The sequence below is a fragment of the Botrytis deweyae genome (assembly GCF_014898535.1).
Source record: "Botrytis deweyae strain B1 chromosome Unknown BDEW_003, whole genome shotgun sequence".
Classification (NCBI taxonomy): domain Eukaryota; kingdom Fungi; phylum Ascomycota; class Leotiomycetes; order Helotiales; family Sclerotiniaceae; genus Botrytis; species Botrytis deweyae.
Window position 1 is genome coordinate 1,539,239 of NW_024066210.1, and position 27,766 is coordinate 1,567,004.

At 43.6% G+C, this 27,766-nt stretch overlaps 10 protein-coding genes across 10 annotated transcripts; 3 read left to right on the forward strand and 7 right to left on the reverse strand.

Moving 5' to 3' along the window:
- Positions 1-1,445: 1,445 nt before the first annotated feature.
- Positions 1,446-3,495, forward strand: EAE98_001842 (uncharacterized protein; the record flags this gene model as incomplete). Its single annotated transcript, XM_038949461.1, has 2 exons — positions 1,446-2,452; positions 2,508-3,495. 2 exons carry the CDS (start codon positions 1,446-1,448, stop codon positions 3,493-3,495), a joined length of 1,995 nt encoding a protein of 664 aa, XP_038814446.1.
- Positions 3,496-4,496: 1,001 nt separating this feature from the next.
- On the forward strand, positions 4,497-5,595 carry EAE98_001843 (uncharacterized protein; the record flags this gene model as incomplete). Its single annotated transcript, XM_038949462.1, has 3 exons — positions 4,497-4,652; positions 5,092-5,174; positions 5,229-5,595. 3 exons carry the CDS (start codon positions 4,497-4,499, stop codon positions 5,593-5,595), a joined length of 606 nt encoding a protein of 201 aa, XP_038814447.1.
- Positions 5,596-6,462: 867 nt separating this feature from the next.
- Positions 6,463-12,927, reverse strand: EAE98_001844 (uncharacterized protein). The gene is made up of 4 exons (XM_038949463.1): positions 10,174-12,927; positions 8,134-10,122; positions 7,475-8,081; positions 6,463-7,418 (listed from the first exon to the last, which is right to left on the reverse strand). Exons 1-4 carry the CDS (start codon positions 11,670-11,672, stop codon positions 6,783-6,785), a joined length of 4,731 nt encoding a protein of 1,576 aa, XP_038814448.1. The 5' UTR covers positions 11,673-12,927; the 3' UTR covers positions 6,463-6,782.
- Positions 12,928-14,523: 1,596 nt separating this feature from the next.
- EAE98_001845 (uncharacterized protein) lies at positions 14,524-15,319 on the reverse strand (the record flags this gene model as incomplete). The annotated part of the gene is made up of 5 exons (XM_038949464.1): positions 14,524-14,537; positions 14,595-14,919; positions 14,985-15,105; positions 15,221-15,254; positions 15,316-15,319. The coding sequence occupies 5 exons, from the start codon at positions 15,317-15,319 to the stop codon at positions 14,524-14,526; spliced, it is 498 nt and encodes a 165-aa protein (XP_038814449.1).
- Positions 15,320-15,840: 521 nt separating this feature from the next.
- On the reverse strand, positions 15,841-18,485 carry EAE98_001846 (uncharacterized protein; the record flags this gene model as incomplete). Its single annotated transcript, XM_038949465.1, has 7 exons — positions 15,841-15,865; positions 15,933-16,132; positions 16,186-17,280; positions 17,326-17,808; positions 17,866-18,160; positions 18,211-18,341; positions 18,393-18,485. The coding sequence occupies 7 exons, from the start codon at positions 18,483-18,485 to the stop codon at positions 15,841-15,843; spliced, it is 2,322 nt and encodes a 773-aa protein (XP_038814450.1).
- A 961-nt stretch (positions 18,486-19,446) lies between these two features.
- On the reverse strand, positions 19,447-20,355 carry EAE98_001847 (uncharacterized protein; the record flags this gene model as incomplete). Its single annotated transcript, XM_038949466.1, has 2 exons — positions 19,447-19,857; positions 19,972-20,355. The coding sequence occupies 2 exons, from the start codon at positions 20,353-20,355 to the stop codon at positions 19,447-19,449; spliced, it is 795 nt and encodes a 264-aa protein (XP_038814451.1).
- A 551-nt stretch (positions 20,356-20,906) lies between these two features.
- EAE98_001848 (uncharacterized protein) lies at positions 20,907-22,354 on the reverse strand. Its single transcript, XM_038949467.1, has 3 exons — positions 22,119-22,354; positions 21,581-21,852; positions 20,907-21,524 (listed from the first exon to the last, which is right to left on the reverse strand). Exons 1-3 carry the CDS (start codon positions 22,174-22,176, stop codon positions 21,126-21,128), a joined length of 729 nt encoding a protein of 242 aa, XP_038814452.1. The 5' UTR covers positions 22,177-22,354; the 3' UTR covers positions 20,907-21,125.
- Positions 22,355-23,780: 1,426 nt separating this feature from the next.
- EAE98_001849 (uncharacterized protein) lies at positions 23,781-25,442 on the forward strand. The gene is made up of 4 exons (XM_038949468.1): positions 23,781-24,016; positions 24,112-24,236; positions 24,291-24,954; positions 25,015-25,442. The coding sequence occupies exons 1-4, from the start codon at positions 23,893-23,895 to the stop codon at positions 25,068-25,070; spliced, it is 969 nt and encodes a 322-aa protein (XP_038814453.1). The 5' UTR covers positions 23,781-23,892; the 3' UTR covers positions 25,071-25,442.
- A 214-nt stretch (positions 25,443-25,656) lies between these two features.
- Positions 25,657-25,842, reverse strand: EAE98_001850 (uncharacterized protein; the record flags this gene model as incomplete). The annotated part of the gene is made up of 1 exon (XM_038949469.1): positions 25,657-25,842. The coding sequence occupies one exon, from the start codon at positions 25,840-25,842 to the stop codon at positions 25,657-25,659; it is 186 nt and encodes a 61-aa protein (XP_038814454.1).
- A 45-nt stretch (positions 25,843-25,887) lies between these two features.
- EAE98_001851 (uncharacterized protein) lies at positions 25,888-27,730 on the reverse strand (the record flags this gene model as incomplete). The annotated part of the gene is made up of 2 exons (XM_038949470.1): positions 25,888-27,349; positions 27,441-27,730. The coding sequence occupies 2 exons, from the start codon at positions 27,728-27,730 to the stop codon at positions 25,888-25,890; spliced, it is 1,752 nt and encodes a 583-aa protein (XP_038814455.1).
- Between the last annotated feature and the right edge of the window lie 36 nt (positions 27,731-27,766).

The window sequence follows — 27,766 nt, forward strand, 5'->3', positions numbered from 1 at the left end:
ACAGGTGTGCAGGGCAGGATAATAATTAAATTTACCCCCTGGGATGGAATTCATAGATACGGAGTAATCCATTTGATACTGATGAAAGAATGTGAGAGATCACCATGTTTGTTTGTTTGTTTGTTTGTTAGTTCATTAATAGATTAATATAAAAGGAAATCTTCAGATATATATATAGTCATGTATATATAGACACGTATAAGTACCTATGTATATATAAATATACTAGTCAGATAGTAAAGAATGAAGAGATCTAGCTAATATTGTTCTTACTTACTTTGTATAGCTAGTAGATATATCCAAAGATATCTACCTCTACCGATCTAGTCACCATCTCTTTGTCCTCCCTACCTCTCTTTCTCCTTTGAGTCCTTTCCTCCCTTTTTTCTTCTCTTCAAAGCGGCGAAGAGAAAAGATCTACAAACGACTTTCGAAACTTTATTCCGCAGAACCAACGGCTGGTCCGAAGTTTGATGGAGATGCATGTATGCTCCTCGAATTATTAGTAGATGCTACCTAGGTGAAGCTACCAAGATAATAATACGGGAGTATTTGACTATTCTATCTATTCTATCTCTACGACGTACATTCTTCTACATTTCACATTCTCCTCTCCTCTCCTAGAACAGATAGAACAGATACACCAAGCGCTTCGGATCAAACTTTATCTCTCCTAACCTCTCTCGAGCCTCTACCTAGACTGTACGAGTATGGCAATGTAATATAAGTAAGAAGGATAGAAGAATCATGCTCCCAATTCCCCTCCTCTCGCACCCAAATCTGGGAGAAAGAATAAGATTTGCCTCTCCCTTGATAAGGTTCATCCCTCCTTCCCAAGCCCTTAGCTACTTTCTGAAATTTCCTTATCCGACGGAATATGAGCTGAAAAGAGAAATATCAAACAACGGCATTTCGCCTTTTGATTAAAAAACGGATTCCTGATTGATTATTTATTACTTATCGTTTATCATTTACTCTTTATTATCATTCCTCTACAGTATTTATATTTATTTGATTGTGAATTGCAACGTTTTATCGATCCACAATTGAATTTGTTTCCTCAAGTGTCTAACCATCCGTCTTTCTTACATTTTCACACTCTTCCTCTCCAATTCCTCCATCTTCTCCAATTCCTCCATCATCAACACATTCATTTAATTTTATAAACCGGTCAATCTATCAATTCTTCCTCATTTCACTTTAATTCTTTTCGTTTCTTTTCTTTCTTTCTGAAATCCAAAAACTTGACCCGAAAATCTTCATTCACACCGCCCATTGTCTCCTCAGACTATTACGCTGTTCCTTTCCCCGGACAACAAATTCATCCTGCAGGGACCATAAGTTTTGGCCCAATTATTTGAATACTTCAAGACCACTCAGCTATCTGCCAATTCCTTCAAGTCCCTCCATACCCACCATAATTTCTTGATCCGCAAGCGACGACAATGACTCGAATCCTTCCAAATGACGAATATTCTCCTGTTCAGCAGGCACGAGTCACCCTCATAAGTCCTGCTACTGCGAGAGGATGGGATGTTCCAGCAGAGACAGCGAGCACAAACCGCACTCCCTTTCGCAGAGCGCGTCTTGGATCGGTCCCCTTAGAAGCTGATGTATTAGAGCGAATGTCAGACCTGTCCGTGAATGAAGATTTGGAAGAACCGCTAGATGCGCGGCGGACAGGTGGTATAAGAGGTTTGATTCGACGTGCTTCAGTATCCATAAAGAACAGAAAGAGGAGACATTCGCATGCCACGGAAGAACGTCCATCCTCTTCATCCTCCCCTTGGCACAGACTACGACAAGCCACAAGTTTCAACAGAAATTCGAGGATGATACCATCTCACTTCAATTTTGAGGGCCCTGTAGATTCTTGCTCAGAATTGGCTTCCCCGACACCTGGACATGGCGGCGCACCTCCAGTTATACCGACTGGGACTGGTGGAGCCGCGAGAGCTACTGCAGCTGCCCAGAATCTCTTCAAAAATCGAAACTTTTTGAGATCTGAAGACACACAACAGAATGATAGGGAAAGTGCTATTGGCATAGCGGTCAGTACGTTAATCGACTCGATACACGCCCAAGACACGTCAATTAGTCGGGTTGATTTTATAGGATGCCTTCCAATGGAACTCGCTACTCAAATACTATCTTATCTGGATCATAAGTCTCTACGCAGAGTGGAACAGGTTTCTCGCAAGTGGGCATTTATGGCAGGATCAAAACACGTTTGGCGGGAGACTTTCTTGAGAGAGAAATCAAGAGCTTATGCTATGCCCCATCCAGTTATTCCAGGAGTGGGAGATGGTGTCCCAGCTTTGGATCCTGAAACGGACTGGAAAGAAATTTATCGCATTAGGCAAAAGTTGGACGACAGATGGATTCTTGGCGAATCGACACCAACTTATCTCCTTGGGCATACGGACAGTATCTATTGCACCCAATTCGATGAGTAAGTTAATACTGCCCATTTCTCCACCCGAGGACAATCATTAATATTTTCATAGGCACAAAATCATCACTGGTTCTAGAGATAGAACGATTCGTGTGTGGGATATCAAAACTTACAAGTGTGTCTTGGTCATTGGACCTCCAGCTATTGTGAACAATCCGGCTCTCTTGACCGCTCCTGACGGAAGTCTTGCACATTATGCGACAGGTCCAGTCGAACGAGGTCCAGATGAATTACGACAACCTGGTAGTAAACCACGAACTGTCTCTTTCCCAATGCATCACAATGCATCGATCTTGTGTCTTCAGTACGACGATGATATCCTTGTAACTGGTTCATCAGACGGTACATGTATCATGTACGACATTAAGAAAGGATACGAACCAATTATGCGTCTGGAACACCACACTGCAGCTGTACTTGATCTCGCATTCGATGAACGATACATTGTTACATGTTCTAAAGATGTCAGTATCTGTATTTGGGATCGTCGCTCGGGTCAGTTGATAAAACAAGTTCGTGGTCATTCAGGTCCAGTTAATGCAGTACAGTTGAGGGGAAATTCTATTGTAAGCTGCAGTGGAGATTTCCGAGTCAAGTTATGGAACATCGATACGGGGAAGAATATTCGAGAATTCTCACGTCATACCAAAGGTCTCGCTTGCAGTCAATTTTCCGAAGATTCAAAATATATCGCGTCGGCTGGTAACGATAAAACTATTCGTATTTGGAATGCCAATACTGGGGAGTGCTTAAAATTAATCAATGCTCATGAGAATTTGGTACGATCTTTACATATCGATTCAATTAGTGGAAGATTAATCTCTGGAAGTTATGATCAGGATATTAAGGTCTGGGATATGGAAACGGGAGGTTTGTTACTAGACTTTCCAAAGTGGCATGCCAGTTGGGTGTTGGGGGCCAAGAGTGATTATAGAAGAATTGTTAGTACTGGGCAGGATCCCAAGATTCTGGTTATGGATTTTGGAGCTGGATTGAAGGGAATTGAGAAGTTGGAGAGTGGGCCCAGAATTGGGATTTGAGTGAAGTGAGAGATTGAAAGACGGGGTGTGGTGTTGTGCTGGGGAATGGACTTTGATTTTGGGGTTCTTTTTGGGCGTTGAAAAACTGGGAATTTTTTGAGGGGGCGGTCAATTCGTCGCTTCGTCATTCGTTACATGATTAGAAAGAGGAAGGGGATGAATGGACCTGCTTTTGAAGTTGGACATGGATAGATCTTCTCTAGAGGGAGATGGTTAGGTGCTTTGGGATAGGACATGGATTTGGCATGCATGGTGGGTTTTAATATGGAGGCGTTCATACACACACATGGGGGTATGAATATCTAGAGCAAAAGGGTATGCCAAGGATTCTCGACATGATTGGGGAATTGGCTTATGGATGGATGGGGATTGCACCACTTGAAACCTTTTGGGCTGTATGCGGTGCATGCATTTATTATCAGACACGTTTTTGGGTTGGATTTTTTGTGTATAGAATTACCTTTTCGTTTTATAGATGTTAAAGATGTCTAGAGATTAAGCAAAATATGAGATATTTATGTATCTTTTGTATTGGCAAAGTTGAAGTATTGGTGTGATGTCCAGTGGTGTATTTAAGATGTGTATTAATCATGTCCTGGATGAGGAATGCAATGATGGGATATTCTATTTCGTTAATCTTTTCTCTAACGATTCTAGAGTTTTCTGAGATTGTTTGTGGTTGCTTGTGTGGATGTTCCTGATATGCTAGGTACGTATAGATATATAGGTAGGTATGTCAGGTATATTCATATGTATAGGGATCATTGAGAATGTTTGTGTAGATACCTACCTACTATTCTGTACTAATCCTGTCCTTCCATTTCACAAAATATTACCCCACATTATAATCAATTCAATTGGACACAAATTATACCCACTAACCTAAATTACACTAGCTCTTCGCTTCACAATTCGCACAATCAATCTCAAAACTCTCCATCCAAAACTTTTGAAATTCGTCTCTCTCCATTCCCATCCATCGACAATCGACAACCGCAAGCATGTCTGCCATCAACAAGATCGTGGCCACCAGCCCTTCCCACGCCAACCCATCTGAGCTTGAGAACAGCATCGCTACTGCTCTCTATGACCTCGAGTCCAACACCCCAGACTTGAAGGCTGCTTTGAGACCTCTTCAATTCTCTTCTGCTAAGGAGGTTAGTTAACCATTTTTCTTTTGTCCGTGTGATTAACTCGCAGATGTACTTTCGCTGTGCTCTGTGTATGCTTGCTATTCTCGCAACATTTTCGCACTTCGCAAAATGGGAATGCAGCTTTTATCGACCTTCGATAATTTTACGATTGATGCCGACATTTCGAATTATCACTTTCGTATACCGTATACTAGACGACATTTCATCAACAATTAAACATTGGGTATCGATATCACTTTTTCTTCGAAAGTTTCGAAATATAAACATACGATGGAAAAGGGATATTCTTTGGTCAATTGGGAAAAACAAGATGAAATGAACTTGATGACGATACATTATACAAATTGAGAGTTGGGGATGTCGGTGTTGATGGTGGAATCGAACGGGCTGCGGACCATGTCTTGAGACTGGAGATCGCGAGCTGACTTTAATCAAATTTTAGATTGAAGTTGGCCACGGCAAGAAGGCTATTGCCATCTTTGTCCCCGTTCCTTCCCTCGTTGCTTTCCACAAGGTTCAACAACGGTATGTGTTTCTCCAACTCCATGACATGTTGGTAACTCTCTAATAATTGAATAGTCTCACCCGTGAGCTCGAGAAGAAGTTCTCTGACCGTCACGTCTTGATCCTTGCTGGTCGTCGTATCCTTCCCCGCCCAAAGAGATCCAACAGATCCAGAACCTCCCTCACCCAAAAGCGTCCTCGTTCCAGAACTTTGACTGCCGTCCACGACGCTATCCTTACCGATATCGTCTACCCAGTTGAGATTGTCGGAAAGCGTCTCCGCACCAAGGAGGATGGAAGCAAGATCTTGAAGGTTATCCTCGATGAGAAGGAGAAGGGAGGTGTTGATCACAGACTCGATACCTACTCTGATGTTTACAAGAGATTGACTGGTCGTACCGTCACTTTCGAGTTCCCACAAGGAAGCTCCGCTGAATACTAAATTATTCATGCTTTGTTGAAATGGGTTCTCTTTGGAGGGTTACAAAAATGGGAGGCGCAATAGTTAGGCTTTATGAATGAATATCAAAAGCTTTCTGTGTCATACTGATATACCAATTTGTTTTACAATGGAGTTCAAGGATTTTTTAGAACTTTATTGTTTGATGTCGTTTGATTTTCGTGTCTTGTGCTTTAAATATGTGATGCGATTTGAAGTTCACCTCGACATTGCAGATATTGAAGACATTACCAAGTGCCCACCGCAACGTTAATTAATATCACCCTAGTCTCCCATTCCATTCATGGAGCTGTTACTCGAGTAAGAGACACTACGTATCAACCTACAAACATGCATCCCTTTCGCCCTTCTCTTCAACCTTTCATCCTTCATTCCTAACCTCCAGTATCCTCATCACACACACACACACACACGCACACAAATATACTCACTCTATTCCATCCTACACATAAACACACACACATACACATACATACACACATCACAGGAATCCCGTAAGCTTCAAGAGCTGCATGTAGAGAAAAATCAATCACAAAGATAAAGTCACCACAAGTAAACTCTCGCGCTCGAGAAACGTAGTCTATTGATTTCCTTTCCTTTCCGTTCATCGCCTTCCTTTCTCCAAAGCCATGTAGCCACCATGTATGTAGATATCCCTATCCCTATCCCTATCCATCTGACCTTTACCAACAATACCACCCATCCATTCCCCTTCAATCCCCCAGCAAACCACTGCTCCCCAGAGAAAGAGATAACACTGCTCCCCAGAGAAAGAGATAATAAAAAAGTATTACAAAAAATCAGAGAAATTATATCAAAAAGAAAGAAGAAGAAGAAGAAGAAGAAGAAGAAGAAGAAGAAGAAGAAGAAGAAACAAACGCCCCTGACATGAGAATCCTCGTCTTCTTTTACCTATAACCTTAGTGTAGCCTAATGCCCCTTGAGTAGTATATCCCAAAAGCGATCCGATTTCTATGGTATCCAAACATCCCTACCCCGTATCGCCTCAAAACCACCGTCGCCATCGCCATCCATATGATATCCAAAAATGCCTTCCAAAAAGACTCCATACATCGCCCGAAACGAAGGATGAACGCCCGACTACCTCCAGCCTATCACAAACATGTCGTATGACATCGCCCAAGCGTCTACACCCCCAACATAACAACTCAACGAATATAAATATCACCCCCCTCACCGTCCACCCACCTCCTCCATGCAATCTCATACGCCTCCTCTAAATCCCTCACCCACCTTCTCGTGTCAAAAAGTGCACAATCATATCGACTTTCATAGAGTAATCTCCTGAGATCTCCCAATCTCCCTCTGCCTACACCATACCCCGTAGTCGTATCATAGTAAAATGTTCTGGCGAGTCTTATCGCAAATTCTTCATACTGTGCTTCATCCTTTGAGATAAGTTCCGAAGCGGCCCTTTCACCTTCTTCACTTCGAGGTAATGCGCCTTTGAGAATTGATGCTGCCATGCGAGAGCACATCTTATATTTGTAGCGTGGTAAGGTGAGGAGAGGTGTACTTGACCAAAGAACATCTGCAGCTGTTGTATGCGCATTACATTCTGGAGTATCGAGGAACAGATCGCAAACTCGTGCTCGGGAAATATGCAAATGTTTGGGCGCTACATCTGTAAACCAAATTCTGGAAGCTACACTTTCTCCTGCCCATTCTCGTGCCGTTGCTTTCAAATTACTTTCACCTAGGTCAGGAAAGCGCAACAGCCAAAGAATTGCTTTCGGTACTTTATCCAAAATCCTCAGCCAAGTACGGAAGGTAGTGGGTTCAATCTGAGAACAATTAGCAGAAGCATTAAGCAACAGAGACTGGAAACTGTTTGACATACCTTGTAAAGTTGATTGAAATTCCCAAGAATAATAGCATCGTCAGACAAACTTGGAAAGAGTTCCTTTCTCATCTTCCATCGTGTTGTTTGTTCTTCTTCCCAGGATGCTTGCCGATCCCTTGGTTCCGATTGAGCATGATCACAGCAGAAGAAAGTATCCCTGCAGAATATAATATTCTCCGAATAAACCCAACGATCATCATTGATAGACTGCTCATCCTCAACTTGATCCTCCAAGTCAATATTTCGTCTCCAGGGTCGCAACGTTTCATGTGGAATAGCAGTCTCATCTGCCAGAAGATAATCACACCACTCAGCCCCTAAAGTTCCAGCGAAGCCCATGAAAGACATCTGAATGGGAGCTGGACGTGCAGCAAACACTTCATTACGAGCGCCTCGAGTGTATCCGTTGAGATTCACGAGAATGTGAATATTATCTTGAACAATTTGATTCACTAAGCGATCAGCAGACCATGAGCTGACATCACGAAAAACAGGGGCCTCGCGTTCGATTTGTTGTCTATGAATGGAAGTATCGCTAGCAGTTGTGGCATAGCAAAAGGCTTTTGCTCGTGATGGATTGTGGAATCCAAAGACAGATTGCATCCTAAAATTTTATGAGCATGGTGATGCAAAGGGAGGTCGGAAAAGAAACTTACAAGTGTGCTAATGGATGATTGTTGAAGTCGGAAGAAACATATCCAATATTGAGGTGAGGTCTTGGAGGAGAAGGGGGAGGAAACACGGAGCCTTGCATCCAAGGAGATCGCAGCGTTGAGGCCGAAATTCTGAGAGCGTTTCGTTGAGAAATTTGCCGTATATCTTTCGCAGACAATGGGCAAGTGAAAGTATGGAACGGTAACACGGTAGGTGCCGATGGTACCGACAGGCTGCTTGGAAATTGAGGCCGAGGATAAAAACTAGGAGGATATTCCCTTTTCTTGACATATCTGTCTTGAAACCATCGACGAGTGGCACGTTTTGTGGCACGTTCAACCAAACGAACAATTCGAGCTCCTTCCCAGCGATGTCCAGTCCAGGCGCCAAGCGCAGTCTGAATACTTTCTCTCTTCTCCCGCGGCCATTCCCCACCACAATCAGCGGCTTCGAGTTGTCGAAGAAAATGGTTAAATGCTTGGCCCTGCAAAGTTCCACGACCCCAAATCGATCCTTCCTTCAATTGTTTGGCAACAATATCAACAACTCGTTTCATCAGTCCTCCACCATGTTTATTCGGATTTGCTTCCGAGATCATTCCATCATCGTCTACATGCCAACGATCTCGTTTACCGCCATCAAGGATAACGCCCCCTCTTCCTTTCCAGTCACATACTGAATTCAAAGCGTTGGAAAGACCGCAAACTGCTTCCGCGAAATCAGGACTTGCTTTCACCGCTCTCTTGTAGTACACAATCGCATCGCTTGTACGTCCTTGATCTTTGACAGCATTTGCTAGATTTGCTAAAGCAATGTCAAATGTTCCATCGCAATGCACTGCTTTCTCGTACATCTTAATCGCAGCTGGAAGCTGACCGATATCCTTGAGTAGACTCCCCAAATTGGTGTAGAGGTGTGCATGTCTTGAATCCAAGAGCAACCCATAATTATAGTAAGCAAGTGCTAAAGCAACACCGCTACCAGCCACAACTCCAGGTATCGCAGTATTATTTGCGGTATCTCGAGATGGAATTGGTCGATGAGCTGCGGGTTGTTGTACGCTTGCCAGAAGAATACCAACATTATTAGCTGTTGATGGACTGGGTTGCAACGATAAAGATAAATAATACAATGCGAGGATGTCTCCGACACCTGTAGGCATTCTTGAAATCCGTTGTGATGTATTATTGGACATGGCATCTTGGAAGATCTTGGCTAAGGACAACAGAGAGTTACTGGTAGTTGATATGGCAGCCTTTTGGGCTAATCCTTCGGGAATATATCGAAGACCAGGGAGTTCACCGTTTCTTGCAAATACCAGTGATTTTGACTCCAATGCCTTTTCGGGGGGTAAGAGCAAGGGTGCTGAGCTTGGCGTTGAGGCAGGGTCGGTACGCATTCCAGGAAAACAGTCAAGAGTCAGGCTGTGGATTATCCTGCGAATGAGTCCTTGAATTCCGCCAATTCCTTTCCCTGCACTTATGACAACGGCATCCTCAAAAGCTTTAGATGCTGCACTGACATCACCGAGAGCATACAGCATATTTCCTTTAGCATGTATGAGAGCTAGCAGTCGACCATTTTCAGCTCCAGGTATTGCGAATCCACTTGAACCAAACCCAGCCTTTTCAGAACTATCTTCAAGCCTTTCACTCAAAATTGAACGACGGTCCCTATCGTCGTAGTCAACAACTGTATCAGAAGTGGTACTTGCGAAATCGTGAAACTCTCGGTCAGTACTACTCGACGTCTCGCTGTAATGATCATGATGATCATCCGGTTTAGGAATCCGTAAAGACCGCTCTACAAATTCAATGATAGCAACCGCTTCCTGACCGCGATGATCACCACATAGAAGACCTATCAGATGTTCAACAGCCTCAAAATAATTAGGACGAAGGTTGACGGATTTTCGCCAGTTTGCCTCTGCTTCATCGCGTCTCTGCAGACACAAAAGTGTTGCCGCCAGGTTTGAAATTGCTTCCACATGCCTGAGATTAAAGTTAGATAGGGTGTCATTTCAATGGTGTCGTGTAACATACCTTGGATCTATAACGATTATCTTCTCATACCAATCTCGCGCTCTATTGTAGTCCTCTAAACCGTATGCAAGACACCCTCCCAATAACATGCCATCAACCCAAGTCCAGTGACTTTCCTCGCAAAGACTAGCAAGAAGATCCAGTGCTTCTTGAGCGTTAGATGTGGGAGATGCTATGCTGTGCTGCGACAGTTGGAAAGAAGGCACGTAGTGGCCTGCTCCCATCACTTGATTCATAGACCGCGAGTATCTACCGTCCGATGGGTCCGTGAAGCCATAAGAATTACGGTGACTGAGACTTGAACGATGGCCTCTCAAAGGTGTACCGTCTTGAGAGGGCCCTGGTGAAGAGAAAGTTGAGCTCGGCTGCCTTGGTGGTTTGGGGTATATAACACTTTTGGCATAGGGTTTAGAGCCATTAGATAGCCGATTCTGTCGATTCTCCTTTTTCGTCTGATGCAAATAGGCCAACAGATCTACATAGATAGCATGCGCCCAGGAAAGCGTCTTTTCCTTGAATTGGGCATTTCCAGCCCTACTCAGTGGTTGGATCAGGGTACTCGAAGGATCAGAAAAAACTGCACTGCTGCTGCCACCAATTTGATACAGATTTTGTTGCATAGAATCATATGATTGTGAGTGATCACCCATCCGTGGAAATGATAAATCTCTATGAAGTGGTGGGTTAACGTTGTCGAATTCCGATTGCCGTAAAGGGTGAACCCCTCCAAAGTACTCCGATCCAAGCTTTGCATGTTGACAGTCATGGCCTCCATATGTGTGATCCCTATAAGCCGCGGGCCGGTAGGGAGTGTAACTTCCATCTGGCCAGTACGGGCCGTATAGACCTCCATCGTTTGATGCAGTAGGGCCAGGTCCAGGTTGGTAAGCCGGCTGTCGCGCAGTTGGAACGGAAAACCCAGCCGGTGAGAAATAAGAAGGGATCTGGTGCATAGGTGATACATGGCCCGGGGAACTATAAAAATTGTTTTGAAGAGGGGTAAATGGTGTCCAATTCTGCGACGATAAATTATTTACTCGCTGATCAAGATTATTGAAATTATTTGGCGAATTGAAATTCCACCCAGACCCTGCCATACCATTCGACCCATCTGAGTATGCTGAACCTCCCGAGGCATCAAGTACAACGTGCTTCAAAGCCGGTGCCTTGCTAGACCACTGCACGGGAGTTCCATCATACCCCGCGGCTAGTGTCCCATTTGGAGTTTTCCGCCTCAGCATGTGCTCTCCACCAAAGTCTTGATCTGACATACTGCGACTAACCGCTAGAGGTCTTTGATATTCATTGCTATCGACTGGGTAGGGGCGATGGAGAGGGGAAAGGGTGGAGGAACTGAGATTTCTAGAATTTCGAAATGGTAACGGCGCAGGTCGATCTGCTCTTCCATTCTGAGGGGGAGGTTCGAATGGAGGGTTTCCATATCCAGGAGTCGCGCCCAGGTGCTGCGAAGGATAACGTCGAGCAATTTGAGGATTCATATTTCATTACTTGTAAGTTTAGTTTAGTATTGGGAAAAACAACAAATGGGTATATATTGCAAAAACTTGGGTCATCAAATGAAGTAGGTCGTTGATTCATGAAAACCAAGGTGTGCCAATGCCTGCACGAAGGAGGGGAATTGTTTCTCTGCTGCTCATTTCTGCTTGTCATATGCAGTAGCCCGAGGGCGTAGGTCGTCTTGACGTCGCGGCAATACCGGGTTTCTCTTTTGGGGGCCTTTCCTCGAAGAATCGAAGTAGGGTGGTAATAAGAATAGGAATCGGAATAGGAATTGGAATGGTAAAAATTATTGATGGGAAGCTCTAAGAGTCTTAGGGTCCTACCAAACGGTCGAAGTGGAGCATTCCTTGGGTGCGTAGTGGGTGCGTAGTGGGTGTAAGTGGTGCAGTGGGTGCAGTGCGTAAAATGATGCGGATGCGTTGCAAGGCTTATCGTAAGTAAAAACCTTTTGTGTAAAAAATCAAGACAGATGCCAGGGACTGGAGGAAGATGAACAGTGGGGAAAGCAGATGCATTCAATAGAGGCCGGTCGGTCGTGAAGCGATAGGCAAAGGCCAGGGCAGAAAAGGGTAATCAGTAAGGTAAAGGTAAAGGGAAAAGGGAAAAGGTCGAATTGAGAGCGGGATGAGGATTAATAAAGAATGGCTGATGATGATAAGTCGGTGGGTAGTTGGAGTCTCTAGTCTCTAGTCTCTAGTGCCAAAGAATGTTTCCTTTGAAGGGAAAAGATCTATGATAATGAAATCATTTATTTCTTTTGGGAGAGCGGGGGAGAAAGGGAGCGTTCTGATTTGAAGATTGCAAATTGAAGAGAGAAGACTGAAACTCGAGAGTGAAGATTAAAGTAAAGTTGTAAGAAGTAAGTTTCGGTTCGGGTGATGATACCAGGTAGGTGGTGGGTGGTAGGTGGTGGGTGGTGGGTGATAGGTCGTAGGTCGTAGGTCGTAGGTCGTAGATAGTAGATAGTAGATAGTGTAGATATATGTTGAGTTTGGGTTGAGGCTTGGATTAATAAAATTGTCAAGGTATAGATATGGGTGTAGATGAAGGTGTAGGTATAGCCGGAGGTATAGATGAAGAATAAATTGTAACAGAGAGATGGACGGAGAGAGAGGGAGCACCGATGGACGGAGGCAACAAAGAGAGAGGATAGAATAAGAAGAAGAAGAATAAGAAGAAGAATGAAAACGATGTGATTACCATACAAATAAATACCAGGTACGAGTAGATGGAGAGAGAATTTGGTTTGTATACCTACATACATATAACTTGTTGCCTATCCATCCCATATGGGTAGGTACATAATACATATATATATATATGTATGTATGAATTAAATCATCTATTCGATCTGTACAGATGTATACTACCTAGGTAGGTAGGTAGGTACCTAGGTAATATCCAGTTATCCAGACATCCAGATAATTAATCCTTGATTGTTGAAATGTTGAAATCTCAAATGCTTCTTTCGGTCAAGAAAAATAGATGATGGTATGTAGGGAGGGTACTATGTCACTACGATCTACCGGTACATATTACTACCATTATTACCATATTACCATTATTACTACCATATTACCATTCTTACCATATTACCATCTCATATATCCATCCCCATTACACGGATAATCAGAAAAAAAACCAGACAGGCATTCAAATCGTACATATTAACTTCATTAACTCGCATCCAATCCTGCAGGAAATGGGAAAAGAAGGCAAAGCACAGATAAAGAACAAGGTTTCATTTCAAGGAATTGATCCAATCATGCTCAAGAGAACAAGGCTCTGATGGCTGAAGCGCCTCTCAGCTTCTTTTGGCTTGGGGTACCACAAGTTCACAACGAAAAAAAAACCCCTTCATGTCTTTCTTCGTGCGTCAGCAGGAGTCAGCGTAACATGCAAACGATTCTTCATCCAAGGACGAAATATCTAGGTAGCAACTTAGAATTCAGAGCAAGAAATGTGATAGTGAAGCAAAAAATTTGAAATGAAAGCTTTGATATCAAATTCCAAAAGGTGGAATCGATTTACTCTATGAATTCTAATTCTTTCAAAGGTTTGCATCTACTGTTTACACCACAATTTCAATAAAATAAAACTGCATCTACTCGGTCAAAATCAAAATAATGGCACCTCGGCGCCGTAGACTGCCATTCCACCCCCTCCACCCATCATCAACCATTTTATGCACTACCCCTGTTGTGATCATCGCTGCGCAAACCAATGAGATGATATTATAGCCCAATTGGCATCAATACGCCGAAGCGTATAACTACTATCTGTCAAGATGAGTGAGTATGCAGTCACAAACATGAGGCGAACTTTGAAATAGCCGGACAAATCAATTCATATGTGAACCAAAAATTCATGAACCGTTACAACCATTTCGGAAGAAGGATATGCTGTGGTGACTAGCCGGACAATTGCTTTCTTGGTTTCCAAAGCTTGCTGAAACCACGAATCGAACTACCCAATAAAGGGGAGGAAATTATCGACTCGAAGCCTTGACAAGTATTGCCGGTCTCGTCGTTAGGGGGTGTGAAGATGATTTGCTGGGGCGTTTGACAAATACTGCCAGCTAGTGCCAGTATCGAAGCGTTCCTGTCGAGGATATATATAAAAATATTCTCGAATACTTTCTTGGCATCCTCTTGGGCATTCTCATATATTGGGACATTCACATCAATTCACGCGTAAGTTAACTGTAAATCGAGGAATCACCATGTATGAGATAGCAGATTGGTTTGTTGAATCATTGACATTGCTCCCCCAGCCTATTGTGAAGTATGTAGCCCGTGAAACATTGCGATTAATGAAGTAAATTTTGATTTATTCCTCAGGGACTAATTTACAGGGTTAGCAAAAGAACGGAAAAAGAATTCCTCTGAAAAAATACTTACTCTCGATCTCTCCAGACTCGATATCGTCGCTAACGTCCTTTGGACTTCTTCCATCAACTTGGCAACCAACGGAGTAAGCAGTACCCAAGATCTCCTTGACGGTACCCTTCAACTCCTTTGCGAGAGACTTGAATCTCATAGTTCTGGCGATCTCGATAACCTCATCAAGAGCAATTGACTTGCTGTGCTTGATGTTCTTCTCCTTCTTGCGGTCACGGGGAGGCTCCTTAAGGGCCTTGATGACGAGGGAGGAGGCGGATGGGACAACGGAAACAGCGGCTTGACGGTTTTGGATGGTGAGTCTGACGGTGACTCTCAATCCTTTCTACACAACACATATTCATCAGTTCTCGCTCCCGATTGCTATTCGTTTCTGCGGATTGTGCATACCCAGTCTCCAGTGGCCTTTGCGATATCTTCTCCGACCTTCTTTGGTGACAAACCAAGAGGACCGATCTTGGGAGCCAATGCTGAGGAAGCACCGACTTCACCACCAGTGGCTCTCAGGTGGCTATTAAATTATCGTTAGCATGACTTCGGTTGTGAGATGGTACATCGAAGTTCGCAATTCGTATGTTGATCGTGGCGAGGAATTTTGATGTATTTTTCTCGTGTAGGTTACATACATGATCTTGATCTCATTGGGGTCCAACTTTGGAGCTAAATTTAACTTGTTAGTTACAATGAATTATCGTATCGATGATATGTGGTGGGCTCTTACGCATGGTGACTGTGGAATGGAATCGGTTTGGTGGGAATGGTGTCGACTATTGATTCTGTTGAAATCAAAATTCACAATCTGTAGAAATTCTTCAAATTGGTATGTGTGGAAAACTTTCGGTTAACTAGGCTAGTCCGGTTTAAGGCAAGGTTGACGGTGTTGATCCAGATGTATGTGTGCCTAATATACAAGGTCACAAGAATACAAGGATATTACATCAACTACGACAAACCGCGGGGTTCATGGCCAGGTGTAAGGCTGACTACTCAGATATGTTATGCTTGAGTACCTATAGCTACCTAGGTAGGTAGTAGAAGATGAATGTTACAATATTATTAATAACAAACAATCACCTCAATCAGAAATCACAACTAAACCATTATTTAGATGATCTAATAGCTATTATTGTATACCTAATCAACATCGCAATCAAGTCAACGAAATTCTTGAATCAAATCTCATCGCGAAACTGCGCCACCAACGCTCCAAATGCCCCCCAGTTCTTTTTGGTAGAAATACTCCTCATCAATTCGTTCCGCTTACAGCCAACCTGTGAAAGAAAAAAGATGGGTTAGTTTTGTGCACTTTAGGATACAGCTTAGAGTGGAATAACTTACTTCATGAGATGATCCATGAAAGTTTGTAAAGAGACGTCGTCAGTAAAGATCGTTTGTGCTGTTTGAGCTCCTACTCCGCCATATGCACCCGTAGTATGTGTAGTAGATGGATTCAGTTTTGATAACAAGAAACGTGCTTGAGAACCACCGGCATCACAAACGATGAAACGCGGCAAGGGAAATCGGTCGGTAATCAAATCCTACTTGAGTCAGTAAACTGTGTATCCAAATTCATGTGACTTATAGCACTTACTCTGGCATCCTCTTTTGGTTGTTCTAGAAGTGATGCAAAATTCTCATATCCTTCTTGATCCTGATAGCCTGCTTTCCTCCATTCTGCAACGGTCTCTCCGTGGAATATCAGGATGTGGAAGAAAGTATCCAAAAGAAGAATATGAGTTGGTTGGATAGATGTAGAATCGAGTAGTACAGGTTGGCTGCCATCTTGGTCGAATGTGTACGAGTCCAAAGTGGGCTGTATCATGATCAAAGAGTTACTAACATCCTCATGGTTGAGTACATGTCTATAGAATGCAGTCTCATCAGGTGAGTTGTTGAACACTTGCAAGAACTGACTTCTCCTGAGATGAAACATAAATTGAGGGTAAAGTGTAAAGTTCTTCTCAAGTCTGAAAGACGATGGGTCATCCTTTCGATAATCGGCGAATCGCGAACACAGACGGATAAGCATTCTATCCACCCATCGTAAAACGTCTGGTCCATCGTCAACTTCGGCTTTAAATACAGCAATTCTGGACATCAAAACCGCAGCAGCTTCTTGATCGAAAGACTGAGCAATCGCAGGATCTCCAGCTGGTCCACTCAAGTTGCGAGAGATTGTTGTCACACGGAGGTGGAATTGGCCTGAGGAATGCTGATAGTATGTAAGGAATTGCATCATTCCCTTTGCTTGGGCCTGATGCTGAGCAGGACCAGCTTGACCAGCAATTTCGAAGTATATTCCGTAGCTAGAATTGGGGTCAATACCGCACATCTTCCATGAACAAGTATTGCCAATACCGCATTCTGTTTCTCCTACAGATGTCGATTTCTTGTTCAATGAAACCGCGTGACCGATCAAACCAGTTACCTTCAATTCTTTGGTAGTCAAAACTTCTAAAGAGGCATTGAAACCCATAAGCAGGTTATCATCACCATCTTTCTCGAATACACGGACGAATGATTGTTTGAACATAGACGATGTGAAACTATCTGTCAAGATCATATGTCCACCAGTCGAGTTTGAGAGGCCCTTCATTTCAAGGAGACCGACTTGATCTAGACAACCAGCAAATATGTCTATTATGTGACCATTATGTGCTGTTCTCTTGGCCAGGTTGTCATAGAACTGTATTCGTTAAAACTGACCATGGAAATTAATCGGGAAACATACCTTGAGAGCCTTCTTATAATACTTGATATTATCTCTGTCGATATCATGATGAGATCTAATTGGCTCCCTCAATTCAGGACCAACCACTAAACCTGGACCTTCGGTAGCAGGTCCTCCTGCGAATAGCATAATACGGCCACCAGCATTCTGGAACGAAGTCTCTAACAGTCCAACTGCTACGCTCAAAGCCACACCGGTACATCTTAGGTTTCTTCTGTCATTTGCGACGGGCCATGGATCCTTTTGTAATTGCTCGAGAGCTTTCGTGAGCTGGAATTCGCATTGTTGGACAGGTAGCAGGAATCGAGCGGCGGGTCCCATTGGCGGCATTGGTTTACCAGGTTGCGGTTGTTGCATTCCAGGCCTCAATCCAGCCGCCGAAAGTCCAAGCATCTCCTGAATTTGCTTGGCAGTGTAGTCCTTGCTACCTCTAAACACATATGATTTTGGACATTCTGTGTAACCAATTTCGTGTACTTGCGCCTAAATTCAGAGGGTTAGTATAGAGCTGCAAAGTTGGGGATGCGAAAATATTCATACCATGGTTCCAAATGTAACTAAGCCAACCAATGCGTTTTCTGGCAGAAGACTCAAGCTCATCACAAGAGATTCCTTGAGCGCAGATAGACTATCCTCCTCTTGACAAGTGTCCACGACATATAGGAAAATGGGAGGACTTGGAGCTGGCCGTGAAAGTCTGTACTCTATCGTGGTATTTGCAGGATGAAGTTCGGGAGGAATTTGGTTGGGATTTATATCTTTATAATGAGGTGGGAGAGGATTTCGAGATAAGCAGAATGGGCAGATCCAAAGACGTGCTCTGACATCCACTTGACTATTGACAATGAGCTCAATTCGGAATTGTACTTCCAGTGTAAGACTTACCAGAAGGGGTTCAACACTGATCTACATGGCTGCTTGCAGATAACTGGCTCAAATTGTAAGAGTGGTGTATCCGGCTTCTCTTTAAGAGGTGTATAGAGTGCGCCGATAGGGACAACAAGCCTCGAGGCTTCCTATAATATATAAGCTCTTGTACCCCGCGGAGTAGAATCTGTTTGACGAACCATGCGAGAGCTTGGGAAAACGTTCCAACTAAGTCGAACTCCATCACGATCCTCCACTTCACTCCATTGCTCCTTCAAAGCTTCAATATCCATCGTGCGCAACCCTTGAAGCTGGATATTATGTATTTGATAATCGACTGGTAGAAATGTGGGACGAACGAGAGCGGTCTGGGACAAAGTGGCAAATACCCAGATGCTATGCGATCCCCAATCAGTAGAAAATCAGGAAGTGAAACGAATCAAAAGATTCTACTTTTGGTGCAGGAGAATGTGTTTTTGAGGTTTTGTTGTAAGTATCGAGGCCTCGTGGGAGATAATGCCAGGTAGTTGTTGACTTACCTAATCACGGTCCTTTCACGGGAAATAGCCGAATGACAGGTAGCCTCGCCGGGAATGTATCAGACAAATATCATCCATCACTGACTGTAGAAACTCCTATGAGATGATATTACACATACATACATTCTTACTCTGAATTTGATGATCCTAGAATCAAATGATTTTGGGAAGATATAAATTTCCTTATGGATAACATTTTGGGTCACATCTTGGTTCTGAAGAGCAAAGTATAACATTTCATTTCTATTCTCATGCTTGAAGAAACTTGGGCAGCCAGGAAGGAGCGTGCCAAAAACAATGTTCATCATCCTAGGTATGTACCATCAAAGAGGTACCTAGATGTTGTTATTCTAGACAAAAATGCAAGTCACTGCACTCTTACCTAGGCATCGATCCATTTATTAGGCCTTATGATTATGGTAAAGATTCATATTTGTGTGAGCAACGAGCGTGCATTACATAAATTCATAGGTAGGTTACAGCAAACCGATGCAGTTTAATTCAATACATATCGCTAAGATAGCTGGAGAATTCGGATGTAATTCGGGTATTATCATTATCAGTTACAGTATTAACTTTTGTAGATGATTCTAGGTAAACAAATCTCTGAAAATTAATACAAATATCTGGCCTCCACATCCTTCAAGCTTTAGATCAAATTCAACGTTACATGTTCAATTCTATAAAGCCAGATGCACCTCTGCCGAGCCACACATTAATCCTTCTTTCCGCCAATTGGGAGACCTTCTGTGAGACCTTCAAAACCTGAGAAGCCTGGGAGACCTTTCGAAGAACCTTCGAGACCTTCGAGACCTTCCGAGAAACCTTCTGAAAGATCTGAGAACTCTGAGAAATCTGGCAAATCGAAACGCTTCTCAAGATCTTCACGTTTCTCATTATCCAATCCAGATTCAAGAGATCTTCGGGCCTTAGATTTGCTGGCAAGTTCCTTCTTTACAATCTCGAACTGCGCATCTACTTCACTCCCGAGCGCCTTGATCTTCGGTTGGTGGGGGGATGTGACCTTTTTCTGGCAAGTATTGTATAAACCGTCTACATTCTTTTGCAGTTTCTTAATTTCCGACGCAAAGTAACTTGCATATCGGGTATTTTGAATCATGCTTTTCTATTCAAATTTGTCAGTACTGCATTCTAGTAATCATCTCAATCCACTGTCCGACAGAGCTGTCGTAGTGGAAAAAAAGAGAGTATATGACAAAAGTGTTCAAAAAAAACTTACTCGTTCTTTAAGAGCTTTTGAGATTTCTAAGAATTCGGGAGTGAGGTGTTCCAAAGCAGCTTCAACATTCGCGCTTTCATCCTCACTCATAGGTCCCGACTGGCTCGCAGCCTTTTCGGCCGACTGAACTGAACTGTAGCAAGTCTTAAATTGCCTATAGAGTTTGATGGATTCGAAGACTCCGCCCTCGTAGTTTTGGCACATCTCTGTGACTTTGTGACCCTCGTCAACAACATTTTTGATCTTTTGACTGACATATTGAGTTCTAGATTCAAGGGGGACAGAGACATCACGCTGGTTGATTGAGATGGCATTTGAGCTTGGGGTAGGACTCGCAAGTGCAAGAGGTGCCAATAGCAGAGTGGGAATGTATGAAAAACGCATCTCGTTTGTTATGGGTGGAGTTGTAGATGGAGAATTGGGGTGTGATGGAAAAGTGACCAAGAAAAGTTCTTACAGGAGAATCAGTCATGGATATAAATACCTATAGAAACAGCCAAGCTGCTTAGCTGGGCATGACATATACGATAAATTTAACCATGATCGAGCATCCAGATATCATACGGGTACATCTTCCAAGGGCAGCGGCAGCCGCCAGTACACGTTTTCATACGCATCTAGATTACAATGGATCGAGAAGCTAACGATCTAGCTTTCCGAGAACCGGATAGAAGGAGCGACTCTACCTCATCGAATAAGAATTGCGCAAAGTTGAAGTTTATTAGAGAGAGATATCAAAGTAGGTAACGTTAGTTTTATCCAAATCTTGTTGATATTCTTCATGTTGATGTCCAAGTATCTATGTAAACAAAGTCCCCACATGCCAAGAGATGCAACCGCACTATCACTCGAAATCAATCGATGACCTACTAGGTAGGCTGCTGCAAACTCAAAACGTACCGATCCTGCCGGTAGTCACTATTAGGGCATCTTTAGGATGGAACCATTTTCAAGAACAGGCACCAAGATCATCTCAAGTCCTATATTGATCGACAATTGGCATTATAGCTGACAACTAAATTCCTCACAGAAGAATGATGCGTCATACAATTTTGGATCTACCAAAAGATATGTGGGTAACAGTTTTCCCTCACTCATCAGTTGCCATGCATCTCAAAATGCAACATTGACATTGAAGACATGAATAACTGAAATTAATTTCCCATAGCGCCCACGAAATTCACAAATGCCTTCTGACCCTCTTCGATGATCATCGCTGGGTCCTGGAATTGTTTCACGCCTGCAAAGTTTGGAGCTTGGGCATTCACCGGTAGAATCTGGGTGACGTTTGATACCGATGGGGTTGCATTTGGATCATAGGTCTCAAATGAAGGGGAAGCCAACGTTCCAGTGCCTCGAGGCAAAGATGCTGTTCCTGTAGAAGATGCAACATTGACCCCATTGATGGTCATCTGTTGATCTTGCTGAACCACAACGAATTGTGTATCCTGGGCTTGGTTATCTGCTTGGATTTGATGTGTCATATAGCGAACGTTTTTGTTTGATCTATCCCGAGCATCGACAATTTGTGTGACAACAATGATGATAATGTTCTGGGAGTCATATTAATTTCTGTACTTTTGGCTTCCGCTTGAAAAGAAGAAAATACCTGCTGCGAGTTCAAATTCTTGAAGTGATTTCTCCTAATGTTATCTCTAGCGATTTGTGTTCGATCGATGATGATGAGCCGCTCTTGAACAAGCTTGGTGAGTTGAATCTCGCGGTTTCGTGAGATTTCCGTTAACTGCTCTTCTTCTGTCTTTGTGATAATGATCACATTGTTTGAGTTCGCCTTCGATTGCTGTCTTGAGTCCCTAGGAGCATAGACCAAGCCTCTTGCAATATTCTTATCAGTCTCCGGGACTGGGTGAGGATATGGGCCTGAGTTACGTTATTAAACGGGAACCATGCCATCAGCGTATTCAAAAGTCTCTAGTGTTGATCAAAAAATTGGACATCGTTTTATTCCTGAATTCAATCAAAACATTCATCTCCTCCAGAATGTTTAGACCGCTTCGAATGTCCACCTTATTTTAGACATTGATCTTCTTGCAGATATTGACTCGTTTCCAAACATTGACAAGCCAAATATGATCATCTCGTCCGGAGCACTGAATAACCTGGATGAAGTATAGACTGGTACTCACTTGCAATGATTAAGGTAGCCAGGCTCAAGATCAATGATGCCACCAGAGTGAAACGCATGATTTATATTATTAGGAAAGAATGTAATTAAAGATTGATATTACTTAAAAGATAAGGCAGCCGCTGGGGCGCTCGATGAAAGAATAATGAAGTATGTGGTAAGAGAATGAGTACTGGTGAATGAGTGACAAAGTTTACGATGTGTGCAGGACTTGCTGTCATGATGGGAGAGCCAGCGACTATTATACTACAATTCTCCCCTTCGTGATAACCCGCATTCAGAGCGGAACAGCATATACCCATCACGTTGTCAGACTGAATCGGATACATTGAGGCTTATTGCACTCCTTGGAACACCAGACTCCTCTGGTAATCTTGATGTGATTAAAAATGCCTTGGCCAAATTTTATGATACTCATTGAACGGATATGGATACATCCGGAAGGCTCCCAGTAAGTGAAGACAGAGCCAAGAGCATTTGACAACTAAAACCACATACTGACACCATGTTAAAAACATGAGATGATAGAAGCGTTCATCAAAAGAATTTTTGGGACATGATTGGATCAATCAACGAAAATCCTGAGAGTATTGACTTCCTGATGTAGTCAAATTAACAAGGGATGCTTGGACCCCCCAGTCGTTGTGAGATCAGACAAAACGAAGCTTGTTTGATCACAGTATAATTGTGAGATATAGTCTTATAAGCATAAAAAGTGCTATGCATAATACAATATGATAAGGGATTAAGTTTGGGATTGTGAGGGTATATTCCAAATAGACTAGATGAAGATCAAATGCGCGGTCAGCACGTCATTTAGAAATGTACAAGCACATCTCATGATCGTAACATATTGCACCGGCCAGTGGAATGCCAAGGATAGAGAACACTTATTCGGTCATGATCGTACAACAACGTATTAAGAGGACTATGCACCAGGAAATATCCAGCTGTATTCGCGAATAAACGCTGTTGGAATCTCCCTGGTAATGCGATGAAGTATCCCCGAATTCAGGAATGCCACGGATCGTATTTCTTCAACTGTGAAGATAAACGATTGCGTCGCAACTTTACCTGACGAGTAATAAAGAGAGACATACACGGAGAGAAATTCGTAGACTCGAGAATCTTGTCAGTCCAAAATAACTCGCCTTGTGAAGGGAATGCCACCTAGCTTTTTCTTTCTAATTCTCCAACTCACTGTCAACTCACTGTAGTCTCACTTCCTTAAAAAAAATCTAAACTCCCTGGCAGCTTGCATCGACGAGAGGGAAAAGGATGAATGCTGGCGATAGCTGCAGAAAATTCATAAAAAAAAGTTACTGGCAAGGTGCGAAAGGTTCCCGGTGAGCCTCTTTGCGAAAAGCATAATGTTCCAACTCGAACACAATACAAGTCATGACAGGATGGTAAAAACACAGATGTATTCCCGAAAGTCATCCAAAACCAACCTGACACAGGTATAACATACATTACCAGCCGTTGATGATAATTTTTTATCCATTTCCCTTATCGACAAAAGGGTTTGCCTCCTCCAATAACATGCTAACGAGAGTCCTAAAATGCTCTCGTGCATCAAGCCTAGCATACACACGTGATAAGTTGCAGGAGCTTTGACCTTTTCGCCTAAAAAAAAATCCCAAAATTTCACCTCCAGAATTTTTATTGCATCCAATTGACCCGTCGCCCAAGAATCTCGAATCGTCCGACAAGTATTTTTTCGGCCTCAATTACACTTTTTTCTGCACTTTCAATTCCTAAACTTTAAAGCAGAAATGGCATACACACCAAGAGGAGGTGCTCGTGGCGGCGACCGTGGAGGACGTGGAGGTTTCGGCGGGGGAAGAGGTGGTGATCGTGGTGGTCGCGGAGGCTTTGGAGGAAGAGGTGGTGGAAGAGGTTCGTATTTTTATATTTCCAATGCGATTTGAATCTTAATGGCTCAATGCGCATGCGCCAATGTTTTGATTGAATCCCGCTGACTTTGTAAAAAGGTGGTGGAGACCGTGGAGGACGTGGAGGCGGACGTGGTGGTGGAAGAGGAGCTCCTCGTGGAGGACGTGGTGCTCCAAGAGGTCGTGGAGGTGCTGGTGCCAGAGGAGGTGCTAAGACCATTGTCGTAAGTATTTGCAGTTGAATTGGACTTCAATTGAGTTCTAACATTTTTTTTCAGGAGCCCCATCGTCATGAAGGAATTTTCGTCGCTCGTGGCAAGGAAGATATGTTGGTCACCAAGAACCTTAGCCCAGGTGAATCTGTATACGGCGAGAAGCGCATCAGTGTCGAGGGCGCCGGCCCAGCCAACGAAGATGGCACTCCAAGCACCACCAAGACCGAATACCGTGTCTGGAATCCTTTCAGAAGTAAGATTGCAGCAGGTGTTCTCGGTGGTATGGATGAGATTTTCATCAAGCCCGGTGCTAAGGTTCTTTACCTTGGTTCCGCTTCTGGAACTTCAGTTTCCCACGTTGCCGATATCGTTGGACCCACAGGAACTGTTTTCGCCGTCGAATTCTCCCACAGATCTGGCCGTGATCTTATCAACATGGCTACCCACCGCACAAACGTCATCCCAATCATTGAGGACGCTCGTCACCCACTTAAGTACAGAATGTTGGTCTCTATGGTCGATGTTATCTTCGCCGATGTTGCACAACCTGATCAAGCCCGTATTGTCGGATTGAACGCACATTTGTTCTTGAAGGTTGGTGGTGGTATTTTGGTTTCCATCAAGGCATCTTGTATCGACTCCACAGCCGCACCAGAAGCTGTTTTCGCTAGAGAAGTCCAAAAATTGAGAGAGGAGAGAATTAAGCCTTTGGAGCAATTGACTCTAGGTAAGCTTTTCCCCATGTCAACCCACTTGTTTTTCCACAGCTAACCATGATCTACTACAGAACCTTTCGAGAGAGATCATTGTATGGTTTCTGGACGTTACGTCCGATCCTTGTAAACCTCATCTATTTCCTCATCTATTTACCACCATACTACCCGCGCATCAAGTCGCCCTTCAGCATAAACTCAATTGAAGTTTATTTCTTCGAAGAAATTCGAATGACTCTGAACACACGCTTCTTTGGCATGCCTCATCACAAATTACTACGGATTCTCTCTTGTTAGGTTATGGAAGGTTGTCGTTTTTCTCGTTTTAGTACTTTTTTCTATTAGGTGTACATTCAGGTCCTGGCGTACAGGTCTTCATTATTCATCGCATTACTCAGTAGCTTGTTAGAGAATGAGAATAAGAGGAGAAAATAAGAAAGTAAAAATTGTCCAAGAATCATAGTCTAGTTTATGAGTTCAATTGATGTCATGTTTGAATCCATAATGTGGTATCATATTTCTTCTAATTCTATTTTGTTCGCTAGATCAGAATGGAATGGCAATTGGGTATAAATTTCCATCCTTAAAATCAATGGTCTTACGCTTCCTTGTTGCTCACTTCATATCCACGCGCTGGCTCGCGCTCTCTTCCAAGGTATCATATTCCCTATACCAGTAGTACCCGCAGTATTCGGACTCAGTCGTTGGCCAGGATTTTAAAGGATTGCGGTCATTGTGCCCATTCTTGCTAAACTCAACGCCGAAGCTTCAATGCCTAGGATTTCCTGTCTCTTCGATGCCAAGGTACTTGATACTAGACTGATATTCTCAAGCGCATAGTCTTCCAATCTAGGTGTCTTTCGGGTCTTTGGTCTGACAAAAGCCAGGAAAACAATCGACATTAAGATTGAAAGTCTTCCTACCCTCCAACTCCCACCCTCAATTTTTCATTTACCGATCCTCCCCACGCCCACCACACACCAATAAGCCAGCTCCCTTTTTTCCCTCCCATCCCTATCCACCAATCCCCCCAATTTCCCAGCCCCATCTCCATCACCAGCCGCATCCGCCTCCCATTCCACTCTTACGAAAACCGCGATTTCGCACACGTCGGCGTCTTCTTCCACTCTTTCCTTTTGCACTTCTTCTTCCAATCTCCTCTGTTGCTCTAGTCCGGGCAATTTCGCCTTAAGTTTCCCGGGTGTGACTTCGACGACTACGCTTGTCCAATTGCGACCTTTGTCCCAGGGTTTTCCGTGCGCTTCGTTGCTGAGATCAATGCTCGCCATGCTGCCATGGGTAGCGGTCGAATGTTTCCGATCGTGGGCGGAAGACGAGGAATCCTGGAGGGCTTCGTCCCACATATCTGTGTTGGCGCCGACTTCAAATTGGGGACAAAGAAGGATGACTTTGGAGGCGTGCCGGTCGGTCGTGAGACCTTTTGTTGCGAGAGATATTTTGACGGGTTCGAACAGGGGGTTTTTGAAAGTTAGGAGGAATTGAGTTGGCTTGAGGGGGGTGAGGGTTATTTGGGCGGGAGTCGGACTGGGGGCGGGTTGAAGGGGGGAGAGGCTGATGGATGGTATGTAGGAGAGAGCGACGAGGCGAATGCGGAAGCGTGTGGTTGGGACCTTGGATTCAGGTTTGGACAGAATATGACGACAGGTACGGCAACGTTTGGAACGTTTGGTGCGGAGGAGGCAAGGAATTGGGCGAAGAGAGTCGAGGAATCGGGTCGAAGGTGATGTCTGATTTGTTCTTTGCTCGGTCGCAATTGTACCTTCCCAGCCGTCTTTGAGAAGTTGTGAGACGGCCACAGACTCAGCTTCAGGATCGTAGACTTGGAGTCCTTCGGTTGAATCACACGCTTCTCGCATACTTGCAGTTTTAGATTTCGCTTTTCGGTCGCCAAAACTTCCACCTGTGTAAAGGCCCATTATTCGAGTTAATGCTCCGGGGGATCCATATCCATAATCATTGGAAAATCCTAGCGCGCTGCTTGGATTTGAATCTGCCAATTGGCCCTGATAAAATGATTTTAGGTTCGCATATTGACTTTCTGTATCAAGTTTCTCGTTTGGGTCTACATGTTTTTCTATGACCTCATCCGCCTCTTCCAGAATCGTTTCTGTAGCCAAAGATGACCGCCTTTCATCTCTATCTCGACGGCGTTCTTTTGCACTTATCAGTGGATCACCACCATTTTTTATCTTGGACAACTGTGAATATACGGAGTTTGGCTTCTCAAATCGTATGCCAATTTCGGTCGAACTCCACATACAGTAGGCGCAGTGAAGAATATAGGGTGCTGTCGGAGATGGCGAAACATTGGGTACTTCTGGAATTGGCGCCTCATTGACTGAGAGAGGCGATATACATATTGGGCATTGGAAACAAGATCTTGTGCATCTAAGTGATTGGTAGTAGCACATTAGGATCTAGACCTTTCTCTCAGGGAGTTGACACCGAAACAATAAATCGTAAGGCCATGTTTACTAACCTGTTACCTTCACTCTTTACTGTACTACTCGGTACCTCAAATAAACAGCTCGGGCAATACCAAGTCACTATCTCGTCTAATACACATCTCGAGCATCGAATTTGGTGACAATCCTCACAATATAGAAGATGTTCCAGTGGATATAAGCTATAGTTCGCGCGTGGAGCTCTTGGATCAAACGTGCGTTCTTCTTCGTGAGTTGGGGAATCCGGAGGTGTAGAAGAATTTGCAGGAATCGATGTATCAGAACAAGGACATTGAAAATAAGTATACGACTTAAACGTCGACATGATTGAGTCTCAGCAATGGGATTTCCAAGTATCAAT